Below are 22938 nucleotides of genomic sequence, written 5' to 3'. Positions count from 1 at the left end.
TACAAGCGAATAACGATTCTCAAATGAATGTGTTTTTTAAGACAATTACCTTTTATTGTTGCTTTGTGATATCGGCCAACCGCCGAATGTTGCTGGATGACACAAATTTTTTGAAAACCAATATGAAAAGTATACATGGTATAAAATAATTTTTTTATGATTTAGCAACACTTTATATTGCTTTTTAATGGTAAATTTAAATATCTAGCCTATAACAGTTTTAATAAGAAGCCTTGCGTCCATTTACTTGTAACAATTTTATTTTCTTATAAAAAGTTCTGCATCTTTTCATGTAAAAATGCAAATTCGTTTAATTTACTCTTTACCGGGAACACCTTGCAATAAGTAGCCACGAGTGAAGGCGTTATTGGAATTATAGGACAAATTTTAATTCATATTGAAAATTTTCGTTCCGTACGATCCCCCGACGTAGTCCATTTATCTCTGGAGGCCGGGCACTGTGGATGCCCTAGAGCGTCTCTTCTTTGGCAAGCGATGTTGGTGCTCGGATAAATTATTCTTCATTTCCCTATTCCGGTGTCTGCTTTCGCTGGCTCGCCGGAAATATGGCCGGGAAATCGTCTTCGCATAAAATCTCGCCCTCGCCCTCTTCCTCGGGACGCCGGAAAAGCCGCTGGGAGGGCAACAACCCCTCGGCCGAGAAGTCGCCTGCGGAACCCAAACCCTTCAAGGAGGAGGTTGCTCGTTCACCAGCCGCTGTGGCTGCTGGTCCGTCGAAACTTCCCGTAAATCCCTCGCCTCCGCCCGCCTCCGGTGGTCCGCCTTTGTCCTTGCAGGACGCTGGTCCTGGTGGCGGAGGCGGGTTTCCGGTCCCTCCTCCGGCCCCTGCTTACGGCTTCCACATGCTAGAGCGTCGGACTATTGTCTTGGCGGATGGAAGTGTCCGTTCGTACTTTGCTTTACCGCCAGATTACCCGCTACATCGGAGTGTGCCCGATCTTCCCCCTGGGCGTCCACCGGCCGATGATAGACTTTATCCATACGGGCCTCCTCATCCTGGATTAGTTGATCCGCGGGGCCTGGACCGCATCGGAATGGATAAGCCTTTTCCCCCGAGGTTTAGCCCCGAACGTTTCGATTCTGGTTTCCCACGAGAAAGAGATCGTGAGGATTACCGGAATTTGGATAATCCTCTGAAGAGGAAGTACGGGGAAGATGATGCAGGTTTTGGTGAGCCTGACAGGTTCTACGGGTCACGTTTCAGAGACGAGGAGATCGCCCGGCAGAGGCATCAGCAGATACTGCAGTATGGAAACCCTAATGGCCTCCCCGGCGTCTCCGGCAACCCGCTGATTCCGAGTTCTGGCAGGGTGATGGACGAATTACGCATGCCGAAGGTTCAAAGGCATGGTGAAATTCACGGAGGACCGAATGAGGGCGAGGGAAAGAACACATTAGAGGTGATTCTGGATGTGGACAAGGTCGCGTTGAGGAAAGCTTTTCTTAGGTTAACTAAGGTTTTAAACGAGAACGTGGCACAGAGGAAGCTATATCTAGATGATGGTAAATCCGGCCCTGTACGATGCGTCGTCTGCGGCAGGTTTGTTAGTAGAACGAATGGGTTTGAGTTAATTATGTATGTTGCTTTTCCGACCTCTTTGATGTATCTTTTCCTAATTCATCAACAAAGGTGTTACCATGTCATCAAGGAGCGCGAGTTTTGCAGGGCGAATTTTTTTTTTAGGATTAGCGTTTTGAGCAGTTGTAGGCAGATTTGATGCATATCACGTAACAATTTCCAGGTTCTCGAGGTCCCAGCCCATGTAATTGCTTGGAGTTGGACTTGGCATTGCTTTTCCGTTTATATACTCGTAGTAATTACGGATAATTTCTTCTGTGCTGTGGGTTCAAAATATTTGTCATAAAGTGCGGCAGGTCCTCTTCCATTCAATTAGAAGGTGATTTGACTGGAAGATGGGCGAAAGGTGGAGAAATAAGTGATATAAAATTTAGAATGCAAGTTTTTTGAGAGGATCAGTTATTAGTAGAGACGGCTAGTGAAATTGGATTTCTGTATTTAGAACTATTGAAATTGGCAATCGCATCTTGTTTTTGTGGGTCATGTACGAGAATGTGATTGATTTAATCGTCCGATTCTTTGCTGCTTAGATGTTTGCTATTATGCAACTGCTTGCCGACTGTGTTATGAAAAATGCCTGCTGATTGTGTTAAGCGACAAAAGTACATGATACTGGTCGGCATCAATTGCATAAAGACCTGAGAATGCCATGCACATGATCTTTTCATGGTCATGGACGTGGAGGTACATTCTTAAATGGTGTCAGCGAAACCTTGTGGTTTTGTTGGGATTTCTTTTTTCTTCTGGTCATTGATACTTTGCAGATACCATTGGTACCCTCCATACCACATGAGGAATCAGATCTGCTCACTTATGTACTAGATAATGTTGTTTTCTGTATGTGTAAGATGTAAAATAGGTACGGTGATTGTTGAACATGGCTTTTGATGAACATCTTTATGGACTTCGTTTGCTGTACTTGGTGACATTTCCTATAATCATCAAATCCAGCTGTTTCGTACACTTTCAGAGTTCCAACATACTCCAGTCTGTTTGCAGGCAACAATAGCAAAAGTTTTGTGAATTTTATGGGATTGGGACTTTGCGGCTTTGCCTCGTTATTAATCATCTTTCAAGGGTCAAGGTTCCTGTACGGTTGTGCATTTTGTTGTAGGTCTATTTATTATAATTTTTCCGTATTTATTAAAATTTTTTGATATATAGTTTTCATCACTTCAAATCGTTGGAGTGTCAGTTGATGCGCTTTAGGTTGCAGTCGGTGCTAACTTTTTTCATTATTCTTTGTTTCATGTGTCTCTCCTGTTCCATGTCTACTACTCTGATGACTGTTTCTCCCTCTTTGTTCAGTTTATTCATTTTGTTGTTGCGACCTTGCATGAGTTAGTCCTTGTAAAGTGTTTCAGAACTTTATGTACTTTCTATCTGTGGAGATATATAGTTACATATTTGCTTACATGCTTAAAGATGGTATTACATTGGCTTTTCTTTTCTCTTGCTCCTGGCGACTACTGAGACAGGATTATGTCTCGGCTAGCTTTTCTACTTATTAAGCATCTGCTAGTTATTTGCTTGCAGTTGCTGCATTTGATGTTGGTGGAGATGCGTTTGGTAAGTCGAGAAAAGCTTTATAACTCAAAAAATCTCAGAAAAGGAACAAATTTAATAATAGAACATAGCACAAAACAAAGTCTGATATTGACAGTTCTTTATTCCTACGAAGACATTCTTGACGGCCGATTGAACTTGACAAAACCTGTGATTTTACTGATGTTTTGTTCACTCTTCTGTATTCGATGTGGTGGGATGTTCTTTCTATTCCAAGGTTGTTATAATCTAGTAGCAGAATTTAATTCTTTTAATGGCAATATCCATTACGGGTGGGTGTTAGACTGTTTTTTTTTAAATAATCAATTGTATTATTGTAGTGCTTTTGATGGCAAACTTTTCTTGATTATTAAGTAGCAGTTCGTCATTAGATTAACTTACCTACATTTCAGCAACTAGCTTGATTCACTTGTTTCTATGTCATATGGGTATGGGTGCCAGTCTATGTCACATAGGTACAGCCAAGTACGGGTTTGGGTATGGGTACCAGGAAGCGGGTACGGCAATTTTAGAAAATCTTGGTACAGGGGTACGACAAAGAAAAGTGTGTGTGTGTGTACACACACACACACAGGCACACACACATATATACAACACATTGTTATACAACACATTGTTATACAACACATTGTTAAGACATTTTTTAACAGTTACTTTTACGATTTTACATATAATCTCATAAAACATAAATAAACTAACAAAAATATGAAATGTAACAAAAATGAGAAAAAAATGATACTGGTATGTGCGCATATCCCACATACCACTGTGACATATAGTGTGGAGAATTTTCAAAAGACTTGGGTATGGGAATGCTGCCATACATATATATATATATATATATATATATATATGTATATATATATAATATGTAAAATGAAAAAAATAAGAATTTAAAGTTTAAACAAACAAAACAACATAGTCTGAGAATAAAATTGCTCTTAGAGCACAAATAAATAACACAGAAGAGGAAAGCAGCCTTGACTGTATCTAAACTATACCTAAGGCCATAGGTACCCGATGTAGTACCTGTTGGACATGGGTACCACATGATTAATAGCGGCACTTGTGTGTCATAACTTTCAAAGTTGTTCTGAATCTAGGCACAATGCAAGGTGCATTGGACTGGAATTTAGAATACCTTTTTTCCTTTCTTTTTTGATAGTGTCTGTTCCTTCTCCAACAAATTCCTGCCCCCTCAAGTCCTTCCATTTTCCAGTCTTCAATGAAAGATGTTCTCATTTTTTGCATAAAAATTTATCTTTGTATTTTTGTTTATTTTTGTCACGATTAAACAAATAGCTATTTGTCATGATTGATTAAAGTTTAAACATGGATATGGATTTGGATCCACCTTGGTAGTTTGAGATGAATTTGAGATCCAATCTTGTGCTAATTGGATCTTATACTTCTAAGTTTTGGGTAGTGTTTGACAACATTAATTAAATCATCGTGAGTGATACATAGATATTCAAGGATATATTGTTTGGGTGTTTGAATAACATAGGTAATTTATATGGTTTTATTTTGTTCTTGTGCTTGAATGAAAGAGTAGGGGCTCAATGGTCATTGTGTTGGTGGAGGTGGTGTTAGTTTTCCTCTGGCACTTTCCATTCGCCATGGAAGCACTTGATGTGCCATTAGTTTTGGAAGATGTGGGGACAATGGAGTCCTCATTGATGTTCTCTCCTACTCCCACCACCCTGCCAACCTCACCAGCAAGCACAGTAGGCCAGATTTTTTTCACTATTCTTCTCTCAAGCTCCCACTCCTTCTCCAATGCCCTTCTCTCTTGTGCTCCTCTTCTTCTTTTTCTTCTTGTTACAAACTCAATGATATATCTCCCATTCCCAACAATGTTTGGTGTCTGGCCACCCCACCTTCAAATTTGGGTAGAAAAATTCAACCTTCTACCCCTACAGCTACACCCTTGTTTCTGCCTCTGAATGGTGCAAACTACATATTGAGAATTTTTTTTGTTCTAGTGTTTGAATGCAGCTTTCGGAGGAGATTTTTTTTGAATTGTCGGATCTGTGGATTGGATTTTATATTTTCTCTTTTCTTACCTAGTTCTTCTCCCTAAATTGTCTTAGAAGTATCTTTTCATTCAATTTCCTTGAAGCTCAAAATCCATCGCTTGGAGTGAGGTATACATATGCATGAAAGTATGAGTGCTTGAAATGCAATACTAGCATGAAAAATTGTGGATCTAAAAATGCTTCATCAATACCCCTTGGTCGTGGCCTAAGGATGAGGTGGTGCTACACAAGCTTCTCCAACCGAGGCACATCCTATTTGTGTGTTCTTATTTTTGTTATCTTTTGCTTACAGAAAGTGAAGCTTTCTCGACTATTCCCTTTCTTCTTTCTATCATTATTCTCTCCTCCAATGTTTCTCTATTCTCATGGTACCTTTTTTCTCTTCATGGTACCATAACGTTTTTTTCATTTTAGTCATTTCATCTATTTTTCTCTATTTTCATGTTCACCTTATAACTTGAACAAGATCAAGTACAAGCCATGAATATGTAGGTGTTTCTAAAAGTTTGAATGGGCTATTTTGTTGTTTTTTGTTTTTTCAAAACAAAATTCATGGTTGTATTCTGATCTTTCCTCTTCATTGCCTATTTGCCTTCTTCTTCTTTCGGGCATGTAGCGGTAATAGTTTATGCCCTTCTATCAATATGACAAACAAGCTTAATGTTGTGCATGTGTGTCTTCATTCATAAATTGATGTTTGATGTCTTGCAATCATCTCGCCATAAGGGTGTATTTGTTGTTGTCTGGAGCTTTTGACTATTTATTTTAGATACCTAAACTTTTAACTTTCAATATAATAAAATATGATTAATTTTTTGGTGGCATATGGTTGGCTCATGTTCTTCTTTGCATCCGATTGTGGAGGTGACGTTTCATATGCTAATGAGTTCATTTCTTGGGCCAGTCTGAGTAGATAGGAGTATGTTCTCATAATTGTCATGGTTGTGCAGTTATAATGGTGGCAGGTGCTTTGGCATGTTCATCTTCTATTGCTTCCATCATGCTTCTGTGGGTGGTTCAGTGCCAAGTCATAACCATTCTTTTGGAATAATATTGTTTGCTTGTGGACTTCTATCAACTTTTGGATGTGACAAGGACATGGGAAATTGCTGCAATGAGTAATAGTTTCACATTTCATAGACAATTATGTGGCCATTCTGTTAGCTAGACTGGCTGACTGGGTGTAAATGTTAAACTTCATAGTATCATGTCCTAATATCTAGCTTAATGGAAGTTTGAGTTGTTACTTATTAAGTTTTGAATATTGTTGTATGTTTAACCAAGTGGCCTAGCTAACTTCATTGATCTTCAACTCCATCCTTGCTTAATTCTTAAAATACAGTCAATCGATGCCTGGATTTGTGCTGATCATTAATGTTTGTTAATTTTACTAGTGGAAAAGCATTGGGATGATGATGCTGATCACTAATAGTAGGCTGATATCATTGGGTGGTTTTGGAATAGTTAGGCACTTAACTACTATTTGGGGTTTAGTCACTTAATGTTCTGGCTGTTCAGCCTTATTTTCTTACGTTGTAATTTGTGAATCTATTTTTTCTGTGTCTGATTCTTGGTTTAGAGTCTTTAGACAATGTGTACGTTCTTCTATGAGGTCATACTAATTTTTTAATAATGAAGTATGGATAAGTGGTGTAGGGGGGCAGTTTCTTCACCATTCACAAGGAATCTTTGTGGCTCTGCTTAGGTGCATAAGTCATTTAATTATGGAAACTGTCATACCCATATATTATGGTTTTCTGAATCCTGTCTTTCTGGTTTGAATATTCCATCATGACAGTTCTATTAAAGTTCCTTTGAATTGTCATAACACTGAAACAGGACATCCAAGGAGTTCACAGACGTGCATTGTCTTATCATGCATGCATTTAATGCACAAAATCCAGACTTGCGCATCGATCACCTTGGCTTGCACAAAGCTTTGTGTTCTCTGATGGGATGGAGCTATATGAAGCAGCCAGAGAACTCAAAAATATATCAGTCCCTATCTGCTGAGGATGCAGCAGCAAACAGAGATGATCTCGTTATATGGCCCCCATTGGTCATTATTCAAAATACTAATACTGGAAGGAGAAAGGATGGTCGCATGGATGGTATGGGCAACAAGGAGATGGATATCAAACTTAAAGGTGATATAAGTTCTCTTTTCTTTTCTTCAATTAATTATGTAGTCTTGGAGTTCTGCATTACATTTTCTAGTCAATTAGGGGCCATTTGTTGATTGAAGGGAAAGGGAAATCTGGACCCTATTGATAGCCAGCATGTGGAGGGGGATTAGGGGTTGAACCACATTTCTCTCCGTGCGATTAATAACTGGCATAGGAGAGGTGAATAGTTAAATTAATTGGGGCCACATTTGCCAGGTCAGTTTTTTCATTTCACCTTATGTATGTTTCCAAAGGGCTGGTGAAAAAAAAAAACTACTTTCTTGGTAGCTGAATAATTTTGCTGGCAGTCTTCCTGAAGAAATATCAGTTGTTAAATCATGGTGACAATTATCCTGCTTGGCTATTTTCTGAGAAGTTTATTTATGGAAATTCTTTTAAAATTTGTCCTTCTTTGGGAGATATTAATCAATTCTACAAAAAAAGGAAGAGGATAATAGGAAAAATTGTCGAACTATGAGTGTTCTACTATTTTATTGCAAAAGTTCTGACAATTGAGAGTTTTTTTTTTGAATTATAAAAGAAGCAATCTAAGGAACAAGTGTGTTTGTTTTTGTGTGTGTGTGTGTGTGAGAGAGAGAGAGAGAGAGAGAGAGATGCTTGGATGGGGTCTAGTTTCCTCTTTAAGAAAAAGGTGGTTACCTCCACCTTCCTTTTACTATTTCATTTTTAAAAGGACAATGGAGATCTGGAGCCATGGATGAAACCAAGGGCTCAAAGTGTCAGTTGTAAAAATGGAATTAGTCCTGCTCATCTCCTCTCTCTCTCTCTCTCTCTCTCTCTATATATATATATATATATATATATATATATATATATAAATAAAATTGTACGTTCATGATTGAAAATTTGTAGATTCTGAAAAAAAAACTTGAACAAAATATGAAAATGCAGCTCTGTATCCATTTCCAGAGTGTAAATGGTGTAAAGAAAAAAAAATGGAAATCCAAAATTTTGGGTAGGAAAGGGCTGTCAACTTGACAGTCCTAAATCCAACGGATATGGTCCTGGGTAAGTTGACCGTATCTGGTCTTGTTTGACCAGTACCCAAAAAGTACTCAGGACAGTACCGGTACCAGTACTGTTGTCGTACCTGACCGGTACGGGTACACTGCCTTCACAGCAGTACCCATGTGTCAAAAGTTGGGAAAGGGAAGATGTTGTGATATTATTGGAATTAAGTAAGATTTTTATTTTGTAGTAATGTTTGATATCTGTGATTCTGTGCTTGATGGATGAAATTTATTTGGGTTGTATTACTTCCTTCTTGGCTACCGTTGGGACCTTTAAATTCTGCTTCTAACATGTGTAACATCCTTCTTCAGTTGACATGTTAAAGTTTTTGTTGCTTTAGCTACCATTGGAACCTTTGTATTCCACTTCTAACATATTTACAAGTAATGCTAGCGCAACGTTCTTCTTTTGTTGACATATTGAAGTATTTTGGAATGTCCCTTTGCATTCCAATTCTAATATATTACGGGTAATGATAGTGCAACACATCCTTCATCCTTATCTGTTGACACGTTGAAGTGTTTTTAGATATAGAAACCACTCTGGGGTTGTAAGATCTAGCCATGTTGGTTTAATCTGGCGTACCCACAGTACCTCCCCAGCAGTGTAAAACTCTGAGGCATGGCTTCTTAATCCCTATGAATGTGCTTGGACTGGAGAATTCTGCCCCCACAAAATTCTTGTTGAGGCTCGAGTCCATGCCAGCTGCCCATGGTGAAGGCTCTCCAGTTGTGCTAACTCTTGATCCTCTGTTAATAGCATTCCATTTTGCTTTATCATTTCACATTGGCAACAACCTTCTCCCTGCTAAATTGTTTCCTACTCCCTGTGTTCTGTTTCTGAAGTGTGGGTTCACTATGTACTGCTTGAATGAGCATGTCGCCGTAGTTCCTACTGGTCCTAGAAGATCTTCACTTGTCTCTCTTTTGTGTTTTTCTTTGGGATATTACTCAGTATGTTTAGCAATTGTTACATCTATGAGAAGGTGATGCACCACGGTCACCATTTTAGGATGGATTTGAATAGATGATAGCATCTCGCTAAATACACAATCAAATACTCATTCTCACACATGTAAAACTTACCATTCCCACCCTTGACGAGGTAAATATTTCTAGGTTACTGGAGAGCAAGCTTGTTTAAGAAATGAATATTGTGTGCATTATCTGATCTGCTTGAATGTAGAATAACACTATTGAAGAAAAAGAAAAATCTTCTAGATAGTCTATTTTGCTCGCAAGTGCTTGATAGGTGATCTGCCGAGCTAGCAAGCACGTGGGGGATCATAGAGATGAATTCCAAGGCAAACTCTTTCCTTTATTGGTATGCTTCCTATATGCATAGGACATTTCTTCGAGATACATGAGCTTGTAATATGCGATATGAATTGTGGAAATTCTTTGGTGGTAATATGATCAGGACCATTTTATCTAAAGGACCGTGAATTTTTCTTGGTAGGGACCATTTTATCTAAAGGACCGTGAATTTTTCTTGGTAGGGTCAACCTGGATTGAGGCAAGGAATGCTTGGGCCCTGAGTGCACTTTCTAGTACACCTCTATCATCTCATAATGAAATTTAAGTGCACTTTCTAGTACACCTCTTTCATCTCATAATGAAATTTATAGCATTTTAAGTTACTAAATAAATGAAATGGTAGTTTCTCAAGGTGGAGATACTAACTCGATCGGTGGTTGTCCTCTTGAGACTGGTCAACTGTTCCAGTCCTAATTTTAACCAGACAGATAAGGAGAAAAAATGAAAAATAGAAAATACCTGAAAAGAAAAAAGGCAGACCAACTGAACATTAGAATTGCACCAATACCCTTACATAAATACCTATGTGCACTGTACAGTATGTACACACTATTTTATGTGTGCGTGTGTGTAATGTGTAGACACACACACACACACACACACACACACATATATGCATATTAATGAAATATATGCACAGTACACACATATATAAAGAGGACACATGTGTTTAAATATAAAAATCTAACACAGCAGATCTCAACATTGTGCTTAGTTCACAATCTTATAGGGAAGGGGTTACATGGAAATATGAAATCGCAATTGAACATTGAGGAGAAAACCCCGCCCAGCCTCCTGGTAAAGGTATCTCCAGGTTTTTTCTTCCACATGTGGGCCATTCCATATCTTTGTATGACCGCTGTCATTGCAATTTTTATGCCTTTGACCTCATCATGTTTGATATATGCGGAAGAAAATGGTTTTCTTTCTTTTTTCCATTTATTTGATGCTTATACCAAACTGATTTGAGGACACCTTTTAATGGATATGATCCATCCATTTTCAGTCTGGTTCACATCCCGAAATGGTTCACAAACCAAGGCACAAGGTAGTATAAAATTCAGGTATATGTGGCTATTCAACTTTCTTAAAATTCTAGATTCATGATTAATCTCAAACCATGTCGACACTTGATATGTTACGAGTTATGACTAGTTCCCTTGAGGAACAAGAGTCCGGCTTGTTATAACCTAAGTCACATGGGTACTTCAGTAAGGTCCACGTACCCGTGTCGCCGTACCCGTACCCAAAATGGGTACTTTGACACTTGGGTACTTGTAGATCTAAACTGCTTAATTTTACTTTGATTTAATTTTTTTCACCTCACTTTTTATTCTATTCTTTGGATGCGAAAATTCGATTGATGTTCATATCTGACTAGGGGGCTGCTTGGTTGTCCATATGTTTAATGTTTTTCATAGGTTTCTTAAACACACTGCTGGAAGAGCCGTTGATATATATTTTCTATGTTATTTATTTGTTTATGTTGATGTATATTCTTTATTTTGAAACATATTTTCTAAGGTAAATTTTTAAAAATTTAAGAAAACTAAAAATGGGGGAAAAATAAAGTAGGTGAGAAACTAATAACACAAACATGAAAAAATAAGTAGACTTGCAGATAAAAAATAGAAAAAAAAACTGTTTGGCATTAAAGGACATGAAAAAGATGAACAAGAAAAAAAACACGTTTTTTTTCGTTTTTTGTGACACTGTGAATTAAGGTGAAGTAAATGACTGCAGTAGGTAATAGATTGCTTAGTATAAGTTATTGGTTCTTGTGTTACACAAGAAAGTAAAGCAGGATATCTGTCTTAGGCAATGTCATACAGTCAAGTTGGTAATGCAAGTGTTTTGGTATATTTAGAATCTTAGTTGAAGTAAAAGAATGTGTCAGATTGCACATCCCAAGTTGTAACTTCCTGAACTCCTCAAGGAAGTAAAACCAATGTTGTAAAAGGTGTATCGTCTGGCCGAACTAACACGTATTGTAAGCATATTGCAAATATATTTTAAATTTATTTTTTAATTCATAAAAAATGGGAAAATAGAAAAAAATCAGAAAAATTTAGAAAAATATGTTCTATTTAAAAAAATTCATTACATACATAATGAAGATCCATGATTTATCGTTCATAAGTAACGACACATTAACAAAAGAAAGACTAAACTTTAGAGTGTTTTACATCACATCAAAATGTATAACCCTTGTTCGTTCACTGTCAAATTAGAAATTGAAATAATGTTTATGATTAAATAACAATCATGATTATTGTCAATCAATACAATAATCATTATCTTCTTCATCTTCATCCTCATCCCTTCAAGCTTGTGATTTCTTCCTTAAGACAATGATTTCTTTATAAGGGGCATCAGACCTCTTTTTGAAAAACAGAGAACGTAAGATATGGCCTGTATGGCTGGGATACACAGGCACGATGCACATGCATTTTGTGTATCGTGCTCATATTGTATAGGTTTTTCTGACGTATAGGATACACATTGTAAGATATGGCTGCGTGTCATAAGATACAGATAACACCGAGTAAAGCTGTATCTATCCTTTGTCATGGTCTTTTACACAGATAACACCGAGTAAAGCTGTATCTATCTTTTGTCATGGTCTTTTACTTTTCTTCTTCAGGTCACGACATTTCTAGTAACTTGGTGGAAAAATAATTGAGCATTCCATGTCGTAGGACACAAATCAATGGGCATGTATTTGGTTAGACTATGGACAAGGTGTCATAATTAGCTCCTATGAGAAACAAGAGTTCTGCTTGTTACAAGTTGTCTCTTCTTATACTTGTACTAAGATGAAGTAAATAAATGCAGTAGCTAATAGATTGCTTATTATGAATTATATCACTTGTATTACTGAATAAAGTAATGCGCCATTTGTGTCTTAGGCAATGTCATACAATCAAGTTGATATAGCTATATTTAGATGAAGTAAATGAGTGTGTTTGATTGCATATCGCAAGTTGTAACTTCCTGATATCTTCAAGGAAAAATTGTATCTGTTCCTTTGACATGGTTTTGTAGCTGCGGTTTTTCCCCTTTTTCTTTGGGTCATATATTAGTAACCTGGTCCAAAGTAATTGAACATTTTATTCGGTAGGACACTAATCAATAGCATATTTGGTTAGACTGCGGACAAGGATACAAGGTAGTAACAAAACGTAGTCATAGATGGTGGTATCTGTTAGCTTTTCTAGGTGCAAGTCTATTGTCTCAATATTATAATTGTCTTTTATATATGTATATATAAGATTATTTTGCTTACATGACCCTTGCTGAACCTACGTCCAAGTTCTTTTGGAATTGCCACGCTTGCACCAAACCTGCATAACGCACCCGTGCTTATGCAACATGGGTAGCCACTTGTTATGTTACTATTTGCCTTCTTAATGAACAATGGAGGTTGCGTGTTGAACCCTAAGTTCATGAGTTGAAGGTGACTTTGTTATCAATTTTAATGACCGACAGACACTATCTCAAATGTAAGATCAGACTTCTGATTTGACTGATGCTTACCTGCTCACATCCTATTTTAGTCTGACAAGAAAAACTGTAAACCTGGTGACTGGGTGGTAAGGTTTACCTATATATGCTCCTGAACATTTGATGCAGAACATCTTTTGTTGTCTTCATATATGAGATGTTAGACATTCTATCTCGCTATCTGTACAATATACAGAGATATGTTGTATGAGGCTGGTCATCCATGTTTAAACGGATTCTGCTATTCTATACCAGTTGTCTAGTAGTTTAAAGATATATTAGTGAGGAAGTTGAAGGTTTAATTGTAATATGTTACTATACCATGTCTTAAGTGTGTACTTTCTTCTGAATGTCTTCAGTGCATGGGTACTTGGTACTTACTGTTTACACAAAAACCTGAACATCATCTCTTGCTGTTGTCAGAAACAGCAGCTGCAGTCTGCTGTATGGGAAACTGAAATAAAACTGTGCTTTTACATTGTAAATCTGTTATACAAGGTGAATCTATTTGTCAACACTTCTCTTTGCATCGTTTCTTGTGGATAGTCTCTTCTTGGGAGTTGGACAGTTTCCATCTTCACCTGATTGTAGTTTAATATGGGTTTTATGATTTTGGTATTCTAGAACTTGGTTTCAGTGGTGGAAAGTCGAAGTCCATGTATGGCAAGGATGGCCATCTTGGTATCACACTTGTCAAATTTGCTGCTACCCCAGCAGGACTGAAGGAGTGTGAGCACCTAGCTGAGTTTTTTGAGAAAGACAACCATGGGCGCAGAGCCTGGGCACGTGTACAAGCTTCCAGTTCCAGTGATGATGACAAGAACCCTGACCTCGTAAAAGTGGATGAGCGGACTGGTGAGAAAAAACGTGTCCTTTATGGTTATATTGGTACTGCTTTTGACTTGGAAAAGGTCGACTTTGATCTTCGCAAGAAGGCTTTGATCAAGAGCAGAAGGGATTTTGATCTGTCAGACTGATGCAAACATTGGTGATGGGACCACTAGATCCCAAAAGCACTAAAAAGGCTCCCTGTTCTAAGCTTCACGAGATATATTTCAGGGTAGATAAGTTTGTCTGGAAATGCTTGTACTAGTAATTGATATCATGGCAGATTAGCCTTGCACTTTTTAAAGGTACATGAGTTGGTTTAAGTGAGTTGGTTTTTTCTGGGGTGGCTTTCTTTATTTGCTTCTTTGTTTATTAATCCTCGTGAATGAAGTCCCTGAGTGGTGGACTACATCAACCAGCCCTCTGTTTCATCGTAAGATCACCTGAAGTACATTTGTGAGACTTGATTTTATCTGTTGTAGGTCAGAACCACTAGCATGGTTTAGTAAAATTTTAGCACCGTTCCAATAGAGTCATTCTCTTCTTTGTGCTTTGGTACTGGGTCCTGATCTTTATGGTTTCATGTAAACTATCTTCCCCTCCAGCTTGAAGCTGCCTTCCTACACTGCCGTTTGCACATTTGGCAGTTGCATTTACCTCTCGCTCTAATTTGATTGCCTCGCTTCTTCATCATGTGCTGTCAAATAATGTGAGTTTGGTGGCAGTTAGTTCTACATGATGGTTTATTCCCTTCTGGTTGACCTTACCTATTAGGCGCCGTGTTTTAATCCTTTAATTTAATTGAAGCTTCTGAAGATATTTCTAGGAAATGGCTCCTTTTATGCCTCGTGGTATTGGTCTGTCCAGCTGTGTAACTGACTAGCTACAAGTCAGCCAGGTTACATATCATGAGGGATGGTTATTCTATGGAATTGGGATTTGGAATTCCATATCATGGGAAATTTGGTTAACTGAATTCCTTCTTTTTTGTTCATTTTCTTCAAAAGTTCATGCTATATTTGCATGTGGCATCAGTTTTATTTCCTGTCATTAAGGCATGCTATGCTGTCCATGTATTCTGACGGTCGTAAAGTGGAGAATTCGGAGACTGAAGTTCAAATTCTCCCCACGAGATCAGGTATATCTGATGGAGGGCATCGGGAAGTTTTTCTTGAAGCCCTGCAGATTCAATACTAATATCTAATAACAGAACGTGATTCTTCATGAATTTGAACAAAATGTGAAATTGGACCTCAAATTGGAAGAACCTACTTCATATGAAGGTATTTGGTCAAATTATTATCATGATTGTCAATCTCGGTTTTGGTGTGAGGAGATTCCACTTCTGCGATTCTTCAAGCCTTTAAATTGTGATGCCTGCTATATTATGTCGTATTATGTATTTCACTTAGACTGAACTCGGGGTGTTGCTCATCTATAATATTCGAATCATCTACTATGCGATGGTTCGGAGTGGTTGCTTAGGCTTGTCGGTTCTTGTTTCAGTGTTGTCCAGAAGATTTATCCTTCTTTTAGGTTTAAAAAGCTGTTCCTTTTTAAGGAAGAATGAGTCTTTTATGGTAAAAGTTCTTTGAAAAGACAACTTTTTGTGTTTAACAAAGTTCTTGTGCTTATTACTTTTCCTGTGATTAAGAAAGTTCTTAAATCCGTCGGCGGGCTTTTACGAAAAGGCAGGATTTTGCTCATGATTTAACATGCACTTAAGCGAGTTCGGGTTCTGATTTTTAGGCAGATTTGTTTGTCTGCTTTTATGCATATAATTTCTGGTTTTCAGATATTTTTATTTTGCTTTATGTTTCTCATGCTTTCACAACTTCCTGTACTTGTTCATTTTTCATCTTAGTAGCTAGGTCTCGTTGTTAAACATCAATAGAAACTACTTCCGCTGGACCTGTTTATGGTTCTCGCAAAGTGTACCCCTCTGCCTATGATTTCTAGAAGAAATCTTTAGATGGTACAGTTGCTTATTTCTCAAGTGCCATTGTTTGTGTAGGGAATTGTACAACCCCTTTAGATATCTATTCTGCAGAACATTGTTGCAGGGGCTCTTGGTGATCAATTACCTTGTTTAGGATCAAATGGCGGGCGCTCTCTCCTCTTACGTGCTTGTCCTATTTCCACTTCCCAATGCCCACTGAAGGTTCGCTTGCGTTGTGGTGGGAAGTGTGATGGGTGGTCTTCTCTCTGCTTTTTCTATTTCCACCTTTCATATAGCCACTGATGGTGTGTTTGAATGGTGGAAGAAAGGATCTGGGACAGACCTATATCGACGAAAGGCTCCTTTTCAAACGTCAGAGGTGTCCTTTGACGCCGTCGACCGTTTCCTTTGGAAAACGTATAAATTTGTAAAATCCAAACACATAGAGAGGATGGAAGGGTCTGGAGACGTGAATATCCTCCTGTCTTCAAAGTTTCTTTTCCTCGTCTTGTTTCCATCCTCCTGTCTTCTCCTCGGACATTCTTTGTGTTTTTAAAAAATTAAAACCATCGTTCCTTGTTTATTCATATTCTTCCAGTGTTATTTTTTTCTTTCCAAGTGACTGTTCGGTGAGCCTTTCACATGGATTAACGTAGAAATCGCTGCGTCGTCCTTTTACCATATCTGCCGCTATATGCCTCTACCGGCTGATATCTAAATAAAACAGTATTAGAAATTGATTGCTATTTTTAATATAAATTATTTGTAAATCGCTAATACAGTTTGAAGCCCATAGGGTCGTATCTGGTTTCAGAAACGGTCCAACGGATGCCGACAATTAACTGCTATGAATCATGCCTGTCCCAAGTATCAAGTGATCCTTTGACATCAGCCGAGATCTAGAACAATTACTGTATATTTGTGTATTATTCTCTATTGGCAGCACATAATTGGGCTAAATATCTTATTTCCGTTCAGATTTTCACCAACATCACCAGGAAAGAAGTACCGTAAAATCTTGAGGGCTTATGTTAACTAGCGGTTCTTAGTATCGCATTTTGTAGCTTAAGTAATCTTGGTGGACTCTTTTCCTCATTATTTTATATGCTTCGGCATCGTCCGTCGCCGAGAGTCGTGAAGCATACCTTTTCCTTTCCTCGATTAAGACAGACGTCTTTTTGGTCTCCCACTCTGAGGATTACAGTGGATTGCACACGTCATCCATGTTTCAGAGAGATGTGCAATGCGACTTCATTTATAGATTATTCATAAGAAAGGAAGAGGGCAATAACATCTCTCTGTAGTTTACCAGGTGCTTTGGTAACAGCAAGTTGTACATAAAGTCAAGATAAAAGATCTGCTGATTGTTGAAGATAAAGAACCAAAACTTCAAAATTTACAAGCAAAGCTCTCTCTGTTTCTCTCTCTGAGAATCAAAGGTAACAACTAAAAAAGTGCAGCCCACAAGCGAAGCGTCACTGTTTACTTCAGAAGGTTCGAGTCGCCATGGAAGGGACGAGAAGTTCACTCTGCGCTGGTAACGAGCTGAAGGGAGAGGAGCTCCTCCTCAGGGATGGTGCGGATGTGGCAGTCGGAGCGCGGGTAGGAGGCGCAAAGAAGCGCGTAGCCGCGCTCGACGACGTCGTCGCTGAGCATCCCGCCGCTCTGGTCGACCTCGCCGCTGACGAGGCGCGCGGGACAGGTCATGCATACCCCGAGCTTGCAGTCGTGGGGGACCTCTAGCCCCTCGTCTAGCGCCCTCTCCAGTATGCTCTCGTCCTCCCCAACCTCCAGCGTCGTGCTCTTGCCCTCGTGGTCGATCGTCACCTTGTAGTTCTTTGTGCTCGCGACCGCTACCTGCCTGGTGGGCCTCCTCCGTCTCGTCTCCACCCTCAGCTTGGTGGTTGTGGTGGCGGAGAAGGGAGCGGATTGGTTGAGTGGTTTCAGAGATAGCGGCTGGAAGAGCAGACGGGTCGCCATCTCCCTCGCTCTCTGCAGCTCGATTTGGGAGGAAACGATGGAAGTGGAGAGGAGACTCTGTAAGAAGCGGCAGGGGATAAGGTTCTGAAGAAGGGGATTGGTTACATGGGACATAAAGGGCATGGTATGTGCCTGGTATTTACGGTCGTGTATCTTTTCTTCTTTGTGTAAAATGATTGCCCTTCGGAGTTGTAAGTGTTCCGTCCACTTTCAGTTTCAGTGTGCTCTGAGACCGTTGGCTTGGACCATGGTTAGCTTTGTTCGGATCTGATCGGTGAATGTCGTCCCGGCGAGTTAGATTTTCCTTATTTAATTTAGCAAAGTAAATGGTAAAATATATAATTTGGTACAAAGAACACGAAAATTAACTAATTTTTTTTTCTTCGATTTAGTAATAATAACATGGTTAATGTAAGATGATTTCAACATCGATTGATAAGGTAAACGGTTTCTTAACCATCGGCAACGTTTGATACATTGGGAGCGTCTATTTTTCCAATTTGGGGCTCAGAATCCAATTTCACGGTATAATCAACAGTGGTGTGTTATCGTCTTGTGAAAACTTGAGAATGTTTTTTGTAAAATTTTTCAATAATTGGATCCTTTGAATTGACTAAATGAACTGCATCAATAAACATTATTTGACTTGGACGACCCTTGTTATGTTATTAAAGAATAGGCGTTATAGGAGCGTTACCAATGGTTCATGATATTTCTAATAATGCTTTGCACTGCTTTCAATAACTGATTTTTAGTTTTTGGTTATTCGAAAACATAATTTTTTTCACAACCAAGTTTCATTGTTTTGGGTGTTTTTGATGAGTTCAACCAAAGGGTTCGTAATGTTTAGAACTGTAGGATTAGGAAAACTCATACAAATTTGAAGGATTTCGACGGGAGTTTGAAAGTCATGCTTCTGTGATTCTCAGCTCATGAAATTGGATTGGGACATCGGTAAACCACGATATCCTCTCTTCTACATTTTAGACGTTCCAAGTTCATCGACATGATTAGAAATATCAAGAACTTAAGAAAACCCGGATCGCATATTCAATAACCCCTATAATTTATTATGTACAGAAGAGCAGATGGGTCGTCATCTCCCTCTACTGCTCGATTTGGAGAAAAGGATGGAAGTGGAGAGGGGACTCTGTAAGAAGTGGCAGGGGATAATGTTCTGAAGAAGGGGATTGGTTTTCTTTGTGGGATATGATTGCGCTTCTAGTTCCTTGTCCCCCTTAGTTTCCAACGAGCGGTAAGACTGTTGGCTTGAATCGCAAATGGAAGCCGAATAAGAAACAACACGAAAACAAATTAAGAATGTAAAACGAAGAGAAGCCAATCTAGATCTTGTTAGAATATAGGGGCAATTGATTATATACTGTATAGATATATAATTTTAGCTGTTGCGTAATTTTTAGTTTTTTTGATATATCTAATCATAAAATTAAAGAAAGTCATGATCTACTATTCAATTTCACGAGCTGGCAAACCTATAACCTGGACCTGCAAACACAGAAAAATTATTCCTCGGAACTACACCTCATTTTTTTTGCAATATATATATATATATATATATATATATATATATATATATATAGAGAGAGAGAGAGAGAGAGAGAGAGAGAGAGAGAGAAGCTTTCAAAATCTCATATACCATATTTTTCTTCTGGAAAAGTTTTGCATCTCTTAAAACTTAAAAGGAATGATACTACACAATTCTCGTTTTCTTATGCTCATTTTCACAAACTCTCTTCTTTTTCTTTGTAAACGGAATATAACATAGTTGGTTGGGCAGAAGGCTTCAATTGCCGTGGGCATTATTCTTTTGATGGCTTTAAGAATTGGGCTGAAGAATGTTATTGAATAGTTTTGGGACAGACTTATTGGGTGCCCCCTTCCTTTTTTTTTGGTTCTCTCTCATACGCATTGAATGTCACCTTGGCCAACCCTTTTGAATCATTTAACCGGCCACCGACAACCCCAAACTTTTATGTATCTAGTCATCCATTAAATTATCAATCTTGCTACTTCATTTTCTATGTCTGAAAGGTACTTGAAAGTTCGAAACCTTTCCGAAAGTTGGATACGAAGTTAGTTAAACTTTTGTTCGAGGACAACATACATTTTTTTTTTTTGCCATTAAAGTTTGCCTAATTCGCAATCGAAAGTGAAATGGTAAATTTACGTTATTAAATTACTCTATAACCGTGTCTTGTCTTGTTCATCAGTGTCATCGAAGGCAGGCAGAAACGCGAAATGGCCGGGGGTCGTCGTCATATTTATTGATCGCCATTAATGGAGCATGCCTTCAGCTTCGACGATCAACTTGATCTTGGCATACTGATTGTGCCAGGACCAGTATATTTACTGGTTCTACCAATCCTCTCTGAAGTCTGTTTTATCACGGTAAGCATGCATGCATGCATCATGCAGGGGCCCTTGAAAATACAATTCAAGACCAGTACGCGTTTATATACCTTTTTTTATTTCTTAATTTAATAAAATTAAATTATTTTTAACTAATAAAATGGAAAATATGCTGATATGCTACTTGATCAATTTTTCCTTTTCTAGATTACCGAAACGTCGTTCTGCTGACACGAGAAAGATTCGTCCCATATTAGCGTATACAGGTAATGTGGATTTTTTAATATAGAGAAAAAAAAATAAATTTACGTATTAATATTAATTGATGTTAACGCTTCAAGAAAGAAATGGTTATTAGGGTATTGATTGGTAACTGAGGAAGGTATTAAAATTTTGAAATGAACTGTTGATTAACAGAGGGAAGTTAAAAGTTATGAAATTAAAATTACGAAGTCACTCATTTGATTTTCACATGCATGTATCACGATTTTCTCATCTCATCCTTTATAACTACAAAAATTTCAAATGGTACATTGTTGAAAAATTTCTCTATTCTTATTAATGTGGAAAAAATATTTGAACTGAAAAAAGTTGAACTCATTTTTCAAAGGATTTAATTGCAATTTTTTGTCCAACACTTAATCAAACTTTAATTTGTATAATTTTTTTTAAAAAAAAGACACTATATGGCGCAGTTCCGACAATCGTTTAAAATTTGAAGGCAAACAGTCATTTCATGTGCATTTAAGTGACGATAAAACTGGGTATAGTAAAACTCGATTTTGGTAACACCTGATTTTCACAAAGAACTTTTAATAACCTGCCTCGAAGAGAAGGAGCCCGAGAGCTGCTTACATTACATGGTGGTAAATATATACTTATCCATGGCAAATACGGGCATATATATTTTTATTTTTAGATTGATTTAAATGATTTAAAATGAAAAACAAGGCGACAGAATTGACAGGCCGATCAGAAGCTGTATCGATGACTAAAGCCTCATAAACTTTGGTCAAAACCATGGCTCATCACGATCTAATCCTTCCAAAAAGACAACCATTACTCTCATTTATAATCTTGTACCTAAGTCCCATGATGCATAATGCATGTCTATTATATTGCCACCATGATTATAATAGTAAAGTACGTGCACATGAACCTCCCAGTGTTAGCCGCCGGATTGTAGAAATCTCGCCGTCTTTGTTTATCGATCCCTCCCTCGCTACGTTCCAATTTCAAGCAAGGGTCGATGTCTACGACGGAGTTGGTCCAACAACTTAAGGTGAGATTGATAGGCCGTCGTTGTTCATTTCAACTATCAAGAGGGTGAACCTTTTGTACTGTAAAAGGGAGAGGGAGAAGGGTCACCAATGACAAGGCACTAAAAATAAACTCCCTTTGGCAACTATAACATATTGTTATTATCGAGTAATTTTACTTTAAAAAATTGTAGTATATTCATGAAACAGAATGTTACAAGTTTTATGAATTTGACTCTAACAGTTTCATTAGACAATAATTATTTGATACCAGAGGTCGGATGAGAGCTTCATCTGTATGCCAAAGTAGTAGGTTTTTCCGGCTCACTCAAAGCACTGGATCGACCAGTCCTCTTTAATCATTTGGTTAAGATATGTAAATGGGATGTTGTATCTGCGTAAAAGAAAAAAAAAATCTAAAACTGTTTTCTACTTGCCTTATTTTGATATTTAAATGGGACTTTATACTTATGTGCTTGAAGACCTAGAGGTTCGTTCAATAAATTAAATTAGGATCTGTTTGATTGTCATGGATTCCAGTGCTTAAGTAGAGCCCTAATCCTTTAATGAAAATTGATTTTCAAAGGGGAAGACCTTGTTTGAAAGACCTTGTTTGAGATGAAATGATCTTTAATGGGGTTGTTTGGTAACAATAACAATTGTGTTATTATCTCTGTCATACAAAAAAAAATGCAGATTTATGCAATACTCTTGGGGTAGATATTGGGCATGTGTGGGCAATTTTCTACACGAATGTTTTTATTTTTATATTAATATTTTTGGGTCATTTTTCTCATTTATATCCTGGTGTTTTTTAATTTATGATACATAGCCAAACAGCCAATAAGAGAATATATTCGTGGTTCAAACGTGAACACTTTTAGAGAAGGTGTCTCTCCCTCTCATCAAAGTTTGTTTGACAAAGTGACACAGTTCACTTTCCCACCGCCGCCCACTAGTAGTGGTTCTCGCACCAACAGCATTTAACAAACGAGAAGACTTTTTCTAAAAGATTCACTTACCCGGATAACACAAAAAGCTAGAAGATCTCTGTTTGGTATTTTGAAGGTGCATGAAATTTTCCACAATCACACATATTCTCAGGATAACGTTCATTAAAATCGTGAAGCCAGTTAGAGCTATCTCGGATTTTCAACCTCAAATTCTCGGGAATAAAGATCACAGCGTACCTCGGTTTTCTGTTTTCAGGATAAAAAAAAAAACATCTTAGGGAACGAGTATGATATCCCATTTCATCCCAATTTTTCCAGATAAACGACTCGTGGTTCCTGCACCTCAGAAGAAGCCAAAAGAAAAATATTGATTGTGACCCATAGACA

At 38.0% G+C, this 22938-nt stretch overlaps 2 protein-coding genes across 3 annotated transcripts; one reads left to right on the top strand and one right to left on the bottom strand.

Annotated features, from left to right (window-relative positions):
- The first annotated feature begins 473 nt into the window (after positions 1-473).
- LOC116267450 (uncharacterized) lies at positions 474-14389 on the top strand. 2 transcript variants are annotated; one of them, XM_031649182.2, is made up of 3 exons: positions 474-1561; positions 7045-7352; positions 13847-14389. In XM_031649182.2, the coding sequence occupies exons 1-3, from the start codon at positions 567-569 to the stop codon at positions 14197-14199; spliced, it is 1656 nt and encodes a 551-aa protein (XP_031505042.1). In that variant the 5' UTR covers positions 474-566; the 3' UTR covers positions 14200-14389. The 2 variants fall into 2 exon arrangements, with proteins under 2 accessions (XP_031505042.1, XP_049933274.1); XM_050077317.1 differs by lacking the exon at positions 13847-14389 and adding an exon at positions 13646-13791.
- A 2837-nt stretch (positions 14390-17226) lies between these two features.
- Positions 17227-18075, bottom strand: LOC116267475 (ferredoxin C 1, chloroplastic). The gene has a single exon (XM_031649208.2). The coding sequence runs from the start codon at positions 17967-17969 to the stop codon at positions 17514-17516; it is 456 nt and encodes a 151-aa protein (XP_031505068.2). The 5' UTR covers positions 17970-18075; the 3' UTR covers positions 17227-17513.
- Between the last annotated feature and the right edge of the window lie 4863 nt (positions 18076-22938).

Source organism: Nymphaea colorata, chromosome 1 (assembly GCF_008831285.2).
Source record: "Nymphaea colorata isolate Beijing-Zhang1983 chromosome 1, ASM883128v2, whole genome shotgun sequence".
Lineage (NCBI taxonomy): Eukaryota > Viridiplantae > Streptophyta > Magnoliopsida > Nymphaeales > Nymphaeaceae > Nymphaea > Nymphaea colorata.
The sequence above is the reverse complement of the archived record's forward strand: the minus strand, read 5'-3'. Positions and strand labels throughout refer to the sequence as shown.

Bases quoted from the DNA above. Each gene is read 5' to 3' on its own strand.
- LOC116267450 (XM_031649182.2), top strand. From the start codon at position 567: ATGGCCGGGAAATCGTCTTCGCATAAAATCTCGCCCTCGCCCTCTTCC. The intron at 1,562-7,044 runs GTTTGTTAGTAG...ACACTGAAACAG, and splicing joins CGATGCGTCGTCTGCGGCAG to GACATCCAAGGAGTTCACAG. The intron at 7,353-13,846 runs GTGATATAAGTT...TTGGTATTCTAG, and splicing joins GATGGATATCAAACTTAAAG to AACTTGGTTTCAGTGGTGGA.
- LOC116267475 (XM_031649208.2), bottom strand. From the start codon at position 17,969: ATGGCGACCCGTCTGCTCTTCCAGCCGCTATCTCTGAAACCACTCAAC.